At 43.9% G+C, this 16,399-nt stretch overlaps 1 protein-coding gene across 1 annotated transcript in view; it reads right to left on the reverse strand.

Annotated features, from left to right (window-relative positions):
• Positions 1–16,399, reverse strand: part of mrc1a (mannose receptor, C type 1a) — a 245,320-nt gene that overhangs the window by 158,420 nt on the left and 70,501 nt on the right. The window contains exons 7-8 of the mRNA XM_072508574.1: positions 5,260–5,442; positions 1,767–1,924 (exon numbers count right to left, since the gene is read on the reverse strand). Of these exons, the coding sequence (XP_072364675.1) occupies positions 1,767–1,924; positions 5,260–5,442 (341 nt within the window). The remainder of the gene's footprint in view (positions 1–1,766; positions 1,925–5,259; positions 5,443–16,399) is intronic.

Genomic DNA, 16,399 nt, shown 5'->3' on the forward strand with positions numbered 1-16,399 from the left:
TTATGAGCTTAGCACAGTATAAAGCAGTATATTCCCAGGTCACATTGCGACAATTTATAATTGCATATGATAGTCATTTTAATTGAGAAACAATAATGATGTTACACTAAATTAAATGCCACCTTTGTGCACCTCAAAGTAGCTTAAACAGAATGTTAGTACGAATTGAGCAGCTTCCTCAGTCTGCCTAGTGGAAGAATTTCAAATGAAAATAAATATCGAGAAATGTAAAATATAAAGTCTGATTATTAAGTGGAGTAAAACAGATTAATGGGGGGTATTCTCTCATCTCTTAAAAATGTATCTTTAACAGACATCTTGACATTGGGCTGAATTTCATGTGGAGGCATGATAGTCACTGACTCACTGATAGTCACCTGCTATGGTTTGTGGCTTCCACCCCGATGAGGGAGATGTCCTGCCTCCAAGAGCAGCCAGCCAATCAGATGGCTGGCAACTCCCTTGACCCAGGAGCACCACAGAGAGTGCTGGCCACTACTGGGACTGCAGTGGGTCCCAAGTCAGGATTATCGCTGGAAGGTAGCCTGGAGAGTAAGTGCAGTGAGGGGTAGGGAATGTTGCAGTGATCAGGAAACCCAAACAGCAGGGATTCCACCTCCCCGACTCCCTCCACAGAGCCTTCAGAGAGGCTGCCAGAGTTTATTTGCCACTCAAGGGTCTCCATTGGCCCAACGGCAAAATGGGCTGCCCAGCAGAGTGGCTATGCGACCGACAGCGTCCCCTGCCATTTCATCAAATTTTAGACAACCCCCCCGGCCCAATCTTCCAGCCCATTCTAGAGCAGGCCATTTGGGATTTATGCTCACCATCTGGACTTCACTGCTGATGTCGATTGTGGAAGACATCAAAGCCTCAAAAAATTGTTGGTTGCAATCCAGCAGTCATTATCCTTGCCATAGCTTTATTACCAACAGGAAGACATCTAATTTGCATTCTGCTGGTGCATTGTAGACCCATCTCCATAACCCTGCTGCCCCATGTTCCCAGAGTTCTCTCAGCTCTCTGTATAAGGAGGCTGATCACAACTGTTAAACAACACTAACACTGTTCAATCTTGGAGCTTTAAGCCACAATTTTAGCCAAGATCTTTCTCCTAAGGACTCATTTCTGCTCTTTGGCATGCCTTATTTCATCAACTTGCTGACCTCCAAGTTTGACACTGAGCTGATAAAGCAGGGATGTAGTGTAAGAATTCTTGCACCCTGTTCACCAATGGAGTCCATTTGCCTGGCAGAGTGAGGGGGTGGGCTTGGGGGCCAGTGGGAGGTCCGTCCCATATCAGATTGCCCAAGAATTGGAGGAACCTAGCATTATTGAGACTCTGATGTTTTCAAATAGATTCATTTATGGCATGGATCAGATAAAACACCAAGGGAAATTCAGGATCTATGTATCCTGGACCAGGTCCACTGGTTTTAATCAAAACTTTCAACTCACCTGGAAGGCAATCTGAGCCAGTTGAACTGAAAAACAATCATTGCTAATTGAGTGCAAGTCAAAATGAACACTGGTCAGGTAACCTTCCGTTTTAAGTACCCGCTAAGCCAAATTTCTGAAGTCCAAGTTTTATGTCAATTTATCGCTACTCGGGAAATGACCTCTTCCCTTGATCCAATCTGGGTGTTGTACAATGGGCCTTCGCCCTTTACCTCAGTGTTTTTTTTTAAGTGTTCTATTCATGATTATACATCAGTACATGTAATGCCCTTGTCATAATTTGCAAAATGAATAGGTTTAGTTATAACCTTTGTCCTCATCACAACACAGTCCTCTCGCTTATTATCAAAGTGACTTGGTTCGTTATGCAGCCAGGCAGTAAAAGTCACTGGGGATCCATCTGTCCATTCAAACAGCATCTGCATCTTAAGGTCACTCATCCCAAGCCATAGCTCGTCTGTGGATACTGCAATAAATACAAAAACAATGTTTTTTTAATTGAGATTAGGGTATTCCTATATTCAAAGTAGCTGATGCTAAAACATTGAATATATTCAAGAGGCAGCTAGATATAGCACTTGGGGCGAATGGGATAAAAGGCTATGGGGAGAAAGCAGGATTAGACTATTGAGTTGGATGATCAGCCATGATTGTGGTAAATGGTAGAGCAGGCTCGAAGGGCCGAAAGGCCTCCTCCTGCTCCTATCTTCTATGCATCTATGTATTCTCGACCCAGCACGTGGAGAAATGGAATCCCCTAGCACAATAGGAGCATAGTTGTGATACAACAGGTCTCCTTCTGAGCTGGACCGCCTGGGACTATCCTGGGGCTACACATACCTGTGTAGATCTGTCTGTATCTGCAGCAGAGTACAGGCCCATCAATGATATTTTAGTGAGGTTGGAGGAGATAATTCCACTTTTCTATTTCATTCTTTCTCCAATCACACTTATTCAATTCCCCAGAATAGGGATTCCTTAAGAACTATTTGTGCAGAGGGATCTCCTTGCAGCCCCTAAAAGAGCAAAAAGTCTACAGTAACCCCAGGGGGGAGCTGAAGATAATATTAATAATTGCTTAATGTCACAAGTAGTTACTGTGAAAAGCCCCTAGTCGCCACATTCCGGCGCCTGTTCGGGGAGGCCGGTACAGGAATTGAACCCACGCTGCTGCCTTGCTGTGCATTACAAGCTAGCTGTTTAGCCCAGTGTGCTAAACCAGCCCCTTGTGGCAGCATAATCATGTCAGTGGAACGCACCACAGCTCTGCCAATGGCCCATGGACAGAGAAAAACAATGCATCCTCACTGGTGCAGCTCACCTAAGGCACATGTGCAAGAAACCTCTCTAAAATCCCAGAAAATAATAAAGATCCTGAAAACAATTCAAAATGGAATTTCCTGCTATACAAAGTATTACTGTTGAAAGAAGTTTATGATTGTTCGTTTTCATTTCAAGCATCATAAGCTAAGAAATTGTTGGTGTTTTAGGAACTAACTAGCATTTGTTTTTCAGAATCGCGAGATGCATTTGTAAACTCCTCTCTCTGTCGCATGATTCTGGGACGGCACTAAACTGTGCATTTTAAATCCTGCATCACTGGTCAATCAAAGAAAGAGACCGATAATAATCCTGACAACCAGCTGTGAACCACAGTTCTGTATCTGCTCCTAAACTACTGAAGTCATATTGAGGTGCGGGGAATGTATTACAAGTGTCAAACTCTAAATTTGAAAAAAGTCTGATTGACCTGTAGATTGAGCTTCAGGTCAATTTGCAATATGTTTTTGTCTTCAACCTATCCTTGTCATGGTTCAGTAGTAAGCAGTATGGGCAGAGGTTTCAGGAGTATTTGCCATTCTGAGAATCAGCATGTAATCCGTTCCCATCCACTCGCAGAAGCCCATTGCCATTTCATACCCAATTGAGCTCTAATTAGCAATGGGCAATCCTTGGAAGGAGATCCCACCAATCTGATTGGCTGATGAATCTCCAACCCATCCAGGCATACGTACCTCCTCATAGAAGAGGTACTTTTATTTTTATTCGTTCATGGGATTTGGGCATCGCTGGCGGAGCTAGCATTTATTGCCCATTCCTGAGGGCAAGAGTCAACCACATTGCTGTGGATCTGGAGTCACATGTAGGGCAGACCAAGTAAGGATAACATATTTCCTTCCCTGATGGACATTAGTGAACCAGATGTTTTTTTATGACAATCGACAATGGTTCATGGTCACCTTTTAGACTTTCAATTTCAGATTTTTATTGAATTCAAATTTCGCCATCTGTCATGGTGGGATTTGAACCCAGATCCCCAGAGCATGACTCTGGGACTCTGGATTAGTAGTCCAGCGAAAGTACCACTACGCCGCTGTCCAGGCAGTCCCAGGATGGGATGGTAAGGGATACCCAGTGAGCTTGGGAGGCGGGGAGATCACAGCGTCGGGGGGTGGGCGGATAAAGGGCCAGAGCTCCCAAGTCCTGGAGGGGAGGCAACCTCAGGTTTGTAGGAGCTTCAGGTTGAACCTCCCCCACCCCGTTGTTGCCTGAGATGAAGATTCATCCATTTCTCAGATTACCACCGTGGCTGTCGTGGGAGGGGTAGTTTAGTCTGTCCAAGAAGGGATAGTACAGGTATTCTTTGTCCAAATGCAACCCCCCCTCCCCCTTTTCCTCCCCCACCGGGCCCCATTTGTTCTTTAGTTTTGCTTTCACTGAGCATTGACCTTTATTCTCCTTTAACAGATTCTGCTTCTTACCTGGCTAGGTGGAGTTACGGGGTTATGGGGATACGGTGGGGGAGTGGGCCAAGGTGGGGTGCTTTTTCAGAGGGCCAGTGCAGACCTGATGGGCTGGGTGACCTCCATCTGCACTGTGCAGATTCTATGGAATGATCTGATACTTGGAACCATCAGCTCAGATACTGGCACTGTGCATCATTTAGAGGATAGCATAGAGTTGAGATCAGCATGTGGTGAGTCACCAGACATGAATGGGCTGCAGAGGGGGAAAGAGTAGTACGTGGGTCAGTTCATGTGAGAATCCGGTGGCAGACATGTTCTGCTGCAGAGGACTCAGATGAGGACCTTGATGAGGCAATGTACAGGAGCAGACTTGATGGGCATGCACACAGGACTGGATCGTTAACAGACCTGTCAAGGAGCCTGGAAGAGCCTGTTTCCAATTTGACACAGGGTTTTGTACAGAGTTTGAAGCCCATCCCTTCCAACCTAGAAATGATGGCCAACTCCATTTATTCCTACTCTCTGTTTCAATCCTTTAATTAATCTTCTATTAGAGCTGGTGGAATTTAAAATCAGCTAATAAATCTGGAATCTGAATTGTGTTAATAAATTACTCTCAATCCAAGGAGCTCTTACCTAGGACAACTACCTTTCATGTGGCACCCTATTAAATACCTTTGGAAAACCAAAATATACTACACCACATGTTTTGTAGCTTTGTTTTAGTATTTTGTCATTTGATTTTGATTCTGCTTTAAATTCTATCAGGATAAATAACTAGTGGCAGCAGATCGAACGGCAACCACTTAAGCACCCATTGTGCCTTGTGCAGCTGGATACAAGAATGGCACAATGACTTATCAAAGACTCACACTGACAAGAGAACATAGGAAACAGGAGCAGCAACCGGCTCCTGAGCCCCCAGAACTTTAACATCAACTTCATTTTCCTGCCTTATCCCCATCACAGACCAAAAGGAGCAGTTAATTATGATTCCCCTCAAATATTAATTTGTTGCAGAAACTAATGCAGCATTATAACATTTAATACTCACAATATCCAAGCTGTGTAATGATAAAGCTGTGTTCTTCAATATTGTGAATGCTAACCAAATCTCCCTCTTCCTTTCGGCAGGCTGCCAAAGACTGTTGCCATGTTTTGCGATCCCGGCGTAGAATATAGCAATAACCTGCATATGGTTGCCATCCATCTGGGCAAGAAATGGGTCCATTGTCCACTGAAAGACAGATTCAAATTAAATTTGTTTTAATTGTATTTAAATCCAGCACATCAATGAATTTCAAAGAAAAGTGAAATACTACCCATTGAACCCAAAATCCTGTAGGTATGGAGAGGATCTGAAAATCACCTTCAAGGGTGTTATTGTATTTATAGTTGCCTGGAGACTAATGGCAGAACAAGGAGTACAGCGAGGGAAAGTGAGAGTTCTTCAAATGATTCTACAGGACGTATCAATTTCAATCAAGAGTCTTTATTACATTAGCTGATCTTGGCTTGGATGATGTTGTGGGAACTGCTCTTGGCCTTAACAGCCCTGTGTTGTGGATGAATATCTTTGGCTTGGCCACCTACTTCTGAACTCTCCTCGCTGAGGGAACTATGCATGTTCAGGCAGTGGATGGTGGAATGAATTGATCTCAGCTCTTTGTTCCGTCACCGTGAAGAACCTCATGAATAATTGCCACCTGGGTGAGGAGTCAAATTTTCACAAGAAAGGGAAGGGATGGGAAAATGAAGAGGAAAAATAAAAAAATAGACTGTTATAATCTGCACGGGTCAAACGGGGTAGGGATGATTAACTACCCCATGGATCTAACTATTACGGAAAGTTTCTCTCAAACCTTGCGACCACGTTGGCTCCCTTCTCCTGAAGAAAAATCACATTTGGACTGGAGGCCAACTACAGGAAACAGGTGAAGACATAGTTGTGATATTCAAGGTTACATAGGAACTAGGAGCAGGAGTAGGCCATCTGGCCCCTCGAGCCTGCTCTGCCATTCAATGAGATCATGGCTGATCTTTTGTGGACTCAGCTTCACTTTCCGGCCCAAACACCAAACCCTTAATCACTTTATTCTTCAAAAAACTATCTATCTTTATCTTAAAAACATTTAATGAAGGAGCCTCTACTGCTTCACTGGGCAAGGAATTCTATAGATTCACAACCCTTTGGGTGAACAAGTTCCTCCTAAACTCAGTCCTAAATCTACTTCCCCTTATTTTGAGGCTATGCCCCCTAGTTCTGCTTTCACCCGCCAGTGGAAACAACCTGCCCGCATCTATCCTATCTATTCCCTTCATAATTTTATATGTTTCTATAAGATCCCCCCTCATCCTTCTAAATTCCAACGAGTACAGTCCCAGTCTACTCAACCTCTCCTCGTAATCCAACCCCTTCAGCTCTGGGATTAACCTAGTGAATCTCCTCTGCACACCCTCCAGTGCCAGTACGTCCTTTCTCAAGTAAGGAGACCAAAACTGAACACAATACTCCAGGTGTGGCCTCACTAACACCTTATACAATTGCAGCATAACCTCCCAAGTCTTAAACTCCATCCCTCTAGCAATGAAGGACAGAATTCCATTTGCCTTCTTAATCACCTGTTGCACCTGCGAACCAACTTTTTGCGATTCATGCACTGGCACACCCAGGTCTCTCTGCACAGCAGCATGTTTTAATATTTTATAATTTAAATAATAATCCCTTTTGCTGTTATTCCTACTAAAATGGATAACCTCACATTTGTCAACATTGTATTCCAAAAGCCAGACCCTAGCCCATTCATTTAACCTATCCAAATCCCTCTGCAGACTTCCAGTATCCTCAGCACTTTTTGCTTTACCACTCATCTTAGTGTCGTCTGCAAACTTGGACACATTATCCTTGGTCCCAAACTCCAAATCATCTGTGTAAATTGTGAACAATTGTGGGCCTAACACTGATCCCTGAGGGACACCACTAGCTGCTGATTGCCAACCAGAGAAATACCCATTAATCCCCACTCTTTGCTTTCTATTAATTAACCAATCCTCTATCCATGCTACTACTTTCCCCTTAATGCCATGCATCTTTATCTTATGCAGCAACCTTTTGTGTGGCACCTTGTCAAAGGCTTTCTGCAAATCCAGATATACCACATCCATTGGCTCCCCGTTATCTACCGCACTGGTAATGTCCTCAAAAAATTCCACAAAATTAGTTAGGCACGACCTGCCCTTTATGAACCCATGCTGCGTCTGCCCAATGGGACAATTTCCATCCAGATGCCTCGCTATTTCTTCCTTGATGATCGATTCCAGCATCTTCCCTACTACCGAAGTTAAGCTCACTGGCCTATAATTATCCGCTTTCTGCCTACCTCCTTTTTTAAACAGTGGTGTCACGTTTGCTAATTTCCAATCCGCCGGGACCACCCCAGAGTCTCGTGAATTTTAGTACATTATCACTAGCGCATTTGCAATTTCCCTAGCCATCTCTTTTAGCACTCTGGGATGCATTCCCTCAGGGCCAGGAGACTTGTCTACCTTTAGCCCCATTAGCTTGCCCATCACTACCTCCTTAGTGATAACAATCCTCTCAAGGTCCTCACCTGTCATAGCCTCATTTCCATCAGTCACTGGCATGTTATTTGTGTCTTCCACTGTGAAGACCGACCCAAAAAACCTGTTCAGTTCCTCAGCCAATAGCTCATCCCCCATTATTAAACCTCCCTTCTCATCCTCTAAAGGACCAACATTTACCTGAGCCACTCTTTTTTGTTTTATATATTTGTAGAAACTTTTACTATCTGTTTTTATATTCTGAGCAAGTTTACTCTCATAATCTATCTTACTCTTCTTTATAGCTTTTTTAGTGGCTTTCTGTTGCCCCCTAAAGATTTCCCAGTCCTCTAATCTTCCACTAATCTTTGCTACTTTGTATGCTTTTTCCTTCAATTTGATACTCGCCCTTATTTCCTTAGATATCCACGGTCGATTTTCCCTCCTTCTACCGTCCTTCCTTTTTGTTGGTATAAACCTTTGCTGAGCACTGTGAAAAATCGCTTGGAAGGTTCTCCACTGTTCCTCAACTGTTTCACCACAAAGTCTTTGCTCCCAGTCTACTTTAGCTAGTTCTTCTCTCATCCCATTGTAATCTCCTTTGTTTAAGCACAAAACACTAGTGTTTGATTTTACCTTCTCACCCTCCATCTGTATTTTAAATTCCACCATATTGTGATCGCTCCTTCCGAGAGGATCCCTAACTATGAGATCCTGAATCAATCCTGTCTCATTACACAGGACTAGATCTAGGGCCGCTTGTTCCCTCGTAGGTTCCATTACATACTGTTCTAGGAAACTATTGCGGATACATTCTATAAACTCCTCCTCAAGGCTGCCTTGACCGACCTGGTTAAACCAATCGACATGGAGATTAAAATCCATCATGATAACTACTGTACCATTTCTTCATGCATCAGTTATTTCGTTGTTTATTGCCTGCCCCACCATAATGTTACTATTTGGTGGCCTATAGACTACTCCTATCAGTGACTTTTTCGCCTTACTATTCCTGATTTCCACCCAAATGGATTCAACCTTATCCTCCATAGCACCGATGCCATCCCTTACTATTGCCCGGATGTCATCCTTAGTTAACAGAGCTACACCACCTCCCTTATCATCCACTCTGTCCTTCCGAATAGTTTGATACCCTCGGATATTTAACTCCCAGTCGTGACCATCCTTTAACCATGTTTCAGTAATGGCCACTAAATCATAGTCATTCACGATGATTTACGCCATCAACTCATTTACCTTATTCCGAATACTACGGGCATTCAGGTAAAGTACACTCATGTTGTTTTTTTCTACCTCAGTTCTGAATCTTAACACCTCGATCAGTAACCTCTCCTAAATTATATTTCCTCTTAACTTTTCTCCTAATTCTCCTTGTCGTTGACCCCATATCTTCATGTAACAACCTGCTGCGTCGCTTACCATTAATGTTCTTACTTCCAGTTTTATTCCTTTTAGTATTCCTGGTCCTATTCACTGAGCTCCCCTCAGTCACTGTACCTTGTACTGTCGCCCTTTTTGATTTTTGACTATGACTTCTCTGCCTTACACTTTCCCCCTTACTGCCTTTTATTTCTGTCCCTGTTTTACTACCTTCCAACTTCCTGCATCGGTTCCCATCCCCCGCCACATTAGTTTAAACTCTCCCCAACAACTCTAGCAAACACCCCCCCTAGGACATCGGTTCCAGTCCTGCCCATGTTACTGACCCATTGCGATCCCACCAATCCCTTTTTCATCACATACAATGCTTCACCCTACGGTATTGGGGCTGTCCTGTCCCACGTAATGGAGAATGGCAGGAAACGGCCGATCGCCATCGACTCCTGTTCATTGACTACAGCAAAATGAAAGTATGCACAGGTCAAGAAGGAAGGTCTGGTGGTGGGCTTCGCCGTGAAATGTTTTCATCAATACGCCTATGGCCGCCACTTCACACTCGTTATGGATCATAAGCCTTTGCTCGGGCTTTTCAAGGAGGATAAAGCAATTCCGCTCATTGCTTCTGCGCTAATCCAGCACTGGGCCTTGTTACTTGCTGCCTACGAGTATTCCTTTGAACATAGGTCAGGGAGGCAAATTTTGAATGCTGATGCAGTGAGCCGGTTGCCTTTGTTGACAGGCCCCTTATCGACCCCCAGAACAGTCGAGGTAGTTGCAACTCTAAATTGCAAGGACGTGCTCCCCTCCACATTGTTGCAGATCTGTGAGTGAACCCAGACGGACTCAATCCTATCTAAAGTTCAGTACGTGGTCTTATACGGTGGACAGTATCGACTGCTCACAGGCGAGTTAAGGGCATTTTCCCCCAAGCTGTCTCAGTTCAGTGTACAGGATGGTATCCTGCTGTGGGGTACACGCATAGCCAAAGGAGATTAGATCTTTAAAGACCTCCACAACGGTCAACCAGGCGTGTCCAAGATGAAAATGCTGGCACGCAGATGTGTATGGTAGCCGGGCCTTGATGCAGACATTGAGAAGATAGCCCAACAATGCACCATATGCCAACAAGATCAGATGCTCCCACCAGTCATGCCCTGCATCATTGAGAATGGGAAGACCGGCTGTGGGCAGTGTTGCATTTCAACTTTGCCGGACTGTTTCAGGGGTCCTTGTCCCTCTTGTTGATTGATGCCCATTTGAAATGGTTCATAGTGGACAAGATGGCTGAAACCACCCCCCGGGTGACTATTGAGAAGTTGTGTTTATCGTTTTGCAAGTAAGGGCTCCCTGAAGTACTTGTCTTTGAAAACGGCATTCTGTGTTTCTGAAGGCAAATGGGGTGGTACATTTGTACCGCCCCATACCACCCAGCTGCTAATGGTTTAGCGGAGCGGAGCATTCAAACCGGACCTCAAGAAACAATCATAGAATCATAGAATCCCTACAGTGCAGAAGGAGGCCATTCAGCCCATCAGGTCTGCAGCAAATCTTCAAAAGACCGCCCCACTTACGCCCAATCACCCCCTATCCCCGTAACCCCACCTAACCTTTGGACGTTAAGGGGCAATTTAGAGTGGCCAATCCATCTAACCTGCCCACCTTTGGACTGTGGGAAGAAACCGGAGCGCCCGGAGGAAACCCACGCAGACACGGGGAGAACGTACAGACTCCGCACAGACAGTCACCCATGGTCAGAATTGAACCCGACTCCCTGGCGCTGTGAGGCAGCAGTGCTAACCACTGTGCCGCCCCCAGTCTTCTGGATCGATGGACACGAGGCTAACCCGTTTCTTATTTTGCTACAGGACCACTCCGCACGCAATGACTGGCGTGTCTCCCGCGGAATTGCTGATGGGCCGGAGACTTCTTACCTGCCTTAGTATGATTTTTCCAGATATAGGTGCATCACAACCAGGAACAGCAAGGGCGTGACCCCATTCAATAACAGCCTTTCAGGCACTTTGTTCAGGTGACTCGGTGTTTGTTTGAAAATCATAGACGGCACCCAGTGGATCTCTGACATTATCCTCCACCAAGCAGGGCCTGTTTCTTACCAGGTGCAAGCCCAGGGTCATATTATGCGAATGTGCCTTGACCACCTTCTGTCCAGGTGACCGCTTCTTCGAAAACGTCCTCATGATAGGAATGTTCTCATCCAGCCACCTCTGATGCCACAGCTACCCATGACGGGACGCCGAGAGGGTCAGGACACCATGATGTCTGCGGTCGTGGACACAGATTTGGAGATGGAAACTCAAACATCGGAAGTCTCAAGACGCGGAACACACAGTATAGCCACCACCAGCTGGACTAGCCACCGCCTTGTTCCAAGTGGAGGCATCGTTTGCCTTTCAGGTTCATGCCATCTGACCTGCCACCTCAGGTGCATGACACCCAACCGAATGTAAAGAGAGTGTGGAGCCTTCCTTCCCCGCAGGTGTCGGAGGATTCTTCGGACTTTGCAGGGGGTGAGGGGGGGAAGGATGTTAGAACTAGCACGGGTCTTACGGGGTAGGGATGATTAACTACCTTGCGAATCTTGTGAAATACGAGCTCCCCCCCGTCCGATAAGGGGGCAATACCTGGCTTTATATAAATAGAATTGGCCAGTAAGGCACCGACTAGAGAAGACACAGTAGGGAACTACTGGAGTTGTATATAATAGTAGTTTTATAATAAAGTAAGTTTTTGTTTCGACCTACTCGGTGACCTTCATTGCCCTTACGGAAAGGACATAAACATACAGAGAAACATGCTGATGATCCTCAGCACAGTCAGGGAGCAACAAAACTTGCACTTGAGCAATGAATAAACCAGAAGGTGCATATTTCATCTTCTCCCTTTGGACAAAGTGGATCATCAGCCAGTTATAAATATGTTAGAAAACAGTCTTAACATTCCTCCCCCTTCCCCCTGATAAAAATCAAGCTGTGCTTTTAATTTCCTTGCAATCTTCAAACTCCACATTCAGATATTGATTCAGATCTGTTTTAGACGTGCTAATTAACCCCAAAATAGCTTCTTCAGCTGGGAAACTACGCTGCTTGTATGGGAAAGGAAGTTTATTCCAATGTTTCACCTTCCATGTGAACTTTGTACTTGTGTTTTCTGGTTAAATGGTTTTCAAATGTTTCTGTGCGGGGTACTGTTGGAAAAGCGAACGCAAAATTCCACCCCTTCGACCACCAACCACCTCGCAAGTACTAACTTCCAAAGACAGTATTAACGCCAAAGGAAAATCTTACGTTCAATAAGAAAAAAGATTTATTATTATTCAGTTACAAAAATAAACACTTGTATTTACCTAACCGGCTGTTTAGCACAGGCTTTGAATCGCTGGCTTTGAAAGCCGACCAAGGTAGGCCAGCAGCACAGTTCGATTCCTGGAACAGCCCCCCCGAACAGATGCTGGAATGTGGCGACTAGGAGCGTTTCACAGTAACTTCATTTGAAGCCTACTTGTGACAATAAGTGATTTTCATTTCATTTCATTTCATCTTAATAACTACTTAAGTATTTCGCAAGGGCTCAAAGAAATTCAGTAATTCTTCAATAGTAGGCAAACAAGAGCTAATAACTGACAGATGGGCTCCAATGATTTTGCAGACTAAGGTCTGGGGACTCAATTTAGGAACTCAATTTGAATAATTACACTCTAGTCCCACAATCTTTCCCAAAGTTGAATCGCTTGCTTGCAGCAACCTCGTCTGCTGTTTTATTGAAGCCTTTATCCCGTTTCTCCTCCATTTTTGTTGTGACAAACAGGAATTATGATGCTTGATCATTTCCTTCATAACGTAGCCCCCTCAGGTCTGTACTTACCCTGGGTTCTCTTCCATGAATCCTTTCTAAAATACCTATATCCGTTTTGAGATATTCACCTAAACTACAGGCAGGATTACAAAATTGGTCTCACCAAGAGACATTTAACCAAGACCACATCTGCTCTCTTAGGTAAGCATACAAAGAATCCGTGGCATTATTCTGAAGACGATTGCTTCAGGCTAATACTTATCCCTCAACTGACATCATTAAAAAACACAGATTATCTGGTCATTATTACATTGCTGTTTGTGACGGCTGCAGTTAAAGCATCGCAACAGTGCCAATGCTTCAAAAAATGTTACATTAGTTGTTTAATGATAACTCTGTGAAGCGCCTTGAAACGTTTTATTACATGAAAGACACAATGGCACTTTGGCACAGTGGTTAGCACTGCTGCATCACAGCGCCAGGGACCCGGGTTCAATTTCGGCCATGGGTGACTGTGTGAAGTTTGCACGTTCTTCCCGTAACTGTAGGGGTTTCCTCAGGGAGCTCCGGTTTCCTCCCACAGTCCAAAGATACGCAGGTTAGGTGTGGTTAAGGGGCTAGGCGGGGGATTGGGTCTAGGTAGGGTGCTCTTTCAGAGGGTCAGTGCAGACTCGATGGGCTGAATGGCCTCCTTCTGCACTGTAGGGATTCTATGGATTCTAGGAATATAAATGCAAGTTGTTGTAACGTGCTTTGGGACATCTTGGGATCATAAAAGGCACCACAAAAATTAAAGTTTTCTTTTTCTTTTCTTTCATCTTTTTCTTTCTATATTATGCCAGAACTTGTTCTAACTTGTAGCCTAAAGCCCTCCAAAAATTTGCTTGACTAGTAACTGCCGTGGGCCAACTAAGTTTTTACCATGTAATTAATGACATCCTCAACTCCTTTTATATGATTTCTCCCAATTGGTATTTGTTGCTAGAATTATTTTAGTTGCTTTTCCTGTGTTGTTGCTGATTGACTTCTTTTATTTAGAACCAGCTTGCATAAATGATCTGTCCCTGCCATTGCAATGACCCTTATCAAATTTAATTTAAACCTCTATTCACGCTATTCTGCTTAAAATAGAACCCTATCAAGCAGGGATGGTGCCATCGAATTCCTAGGCTGGAGAATTTTCTAGGGAAACCATTTCTATAGTATGTTACTAAAAGTTTCTACATCTTGTGCTCAGGTGAAAAGCAGAAATCTGTCAATGAAGAAAACAACATGAGGCCAGTTCAGGAATCTATCGTAATGACTTGGATGTGATTCAATAGAAATATGAATGACAGCTAGAATTCTCCAAAATGTTAGCACTTACTTTGTAGTCAGCATTGTGGAATCTTTGCTTTCTATTACCCAGCTTCTATTGATTCCATGTTTAACACTATTTATTTTCCCGTTTCCTTCCTTTTTCCTTAGCAAATGCAATTCATTTAAAATTGTTGATAACTTCCGACAATTCTGAAACATTGCTTAAGTTGCAATTAGAGTACGTTGTGCCCTATCAGTGTCCTATTTTAGGAAGGATATTAAACAATAAAGAGCACACAAAGTAGTTTGGCCCAGATGACACCAGAGATAGCCAACTCTCATTGTAAGAAGGGGCCCGGGTCACTGTCCATGTGGACTTTGCACATTCTCCCCGCGTTGGCGTGTGCCTCACCCTCACAACTCAAAGATGTGCAGGGTCGGTGGATTGGCCATGCTAAATTGCCCCTTAAAAAAAACCTCTAGTTATAAGAAGAGATCTGAGATATTGAGAATATAAAATGCTTTGATGGTGCGACTAAGATTATTTCTTCTGATTTTGGAGCTAACGATGAGGGATCATCAATTTAAAATTATCAGCGAGAGAGTGAGAAAGAAGTTAGGAGAATTTTCTTTGCAAGATAATTTGAAGCATCGATTGGATTGCCAAAGGACTGGCTAAGGCAAATATTGCAGTTTCCTTTCAGGAAAATCAAGTTAAGTATTTCATGCACAAGAAGATGGAGCTCTAAGGAGACTGGAGGACAGCAGTACTAGATGTGGATTGCTGTAGCAAAGAGCCTGTACAGTAGGGATGAGCCAAGTGGATTCCTGCTATGCTGTGAATCTGGGGAGATAGTGGTGTCGTGGTAATGTCTCTGGGGTTCAAATCCCATTATGGGAGCAGGTGGAATTTAAATTCAGCTAATAAATAAGGGATCTGAATTGTTATAACAGTCTATCCTTTACGGACGGAAATCGGCCATCCTTACCTGGTCTGGCCTATATGTGCCTCACAGCAATATGGTTGACTCTTAACTGCCCTCTGATATGGTGTGGCAAGCCACTCAGTTCAAGGACAATCAGGGATGGACAAACAAATGCTAGCCTTGCCAGCGACACCCACACCCCAAAAAAATAAAGAGATATAGTTCTGTGGCTTGTTTACCATTCTCTTGGTCCCTGAAACATCTAGCAATAGGGCGAGAAAGCAGAAGTAAGCACCAATAATTATAACTGAAGCCAAAGGAAAAATATGAAACAACACTAATATCAAAATTGTAGTCCCTGTTTCTAACCCTATACGGATGGAAAAACTGCCCACTTACCTTCCTCCAATTTTTCTGACTACTCTTCCATTGGGGGGTCCTGCAAAACTGCAGGAAACTTTGAAGTGGGCAGTAGAAAGAATCTGCGCCAAAGTTCCTTTTTATAGCAGTAGCTGACAGGTTCTGTATTGACAAGAGTTTAAATGTCCCAAAGCTTCTCTGGGTATTAGTGAATAAGTGGATGAGTTGATGGGTGAATGTATAGGTGTGTAAGTGGGTAGGGCCGGTGCTTTAAGTGGGTAAGGTGGTAGGGTGGGTGAGGTAATTGGGTAAGGGGGTAAAGTGATAGTGGGGTAGCGTGATAGCTGAGTCGGGTGATAGCTGATTATGTAGCTGGTTATGTAGCAGCTGGGGCAGGGTGCAGCTGGGTAGGGTGACAACTGGGTAGGGTGAGATGAAGTGCAATGTGACCTATAGAGTATAATGTGAGAAAGTGTGAACTATGGTATATAATATGGGAAAATGCAAACGTATCCACTTTGGCAGGAAGAATAGAAATGCAGCATATTATTGAAAAGGGGAGAAATTACAGGACTCTGCAGTACTGAGGATGTCCCGGGACACAAATTGCAAACTGTTAGTATCCAGATATAGAAAGTCATTAGGAAGACAAATGGAAAGTTGTTGTTTATTGCAAGGGGAATGCAATATAAAAGTAGGGATTTTTTAAAGTTGCGCAGAATGTTGTTATTTTATTTAGCGAATGCAAAGTCCCTAAGCCAAGCAGTTTCTTCCAGTCATGCTGTGTTGAGTGTGGACAGGTCTCTATTGAGTCTGTGGATTGATTTTCCTCAA

This window comes from Scyliorhinus torazame, chromosome 6 (genome assembly GCF_047496885.1).
Source record: "Scyliorhinus torazame isolate Kashiwa2021f chromosome 6, sScyTor2.1, whole genome shotgun sequence".
NCBI lineage: Eukaryota > Metazoa > Chordata > Chondrichthyes > Carcharhiniformes > Scyliorhinidae > Scyliorhinus > Scyliorhinus torazame.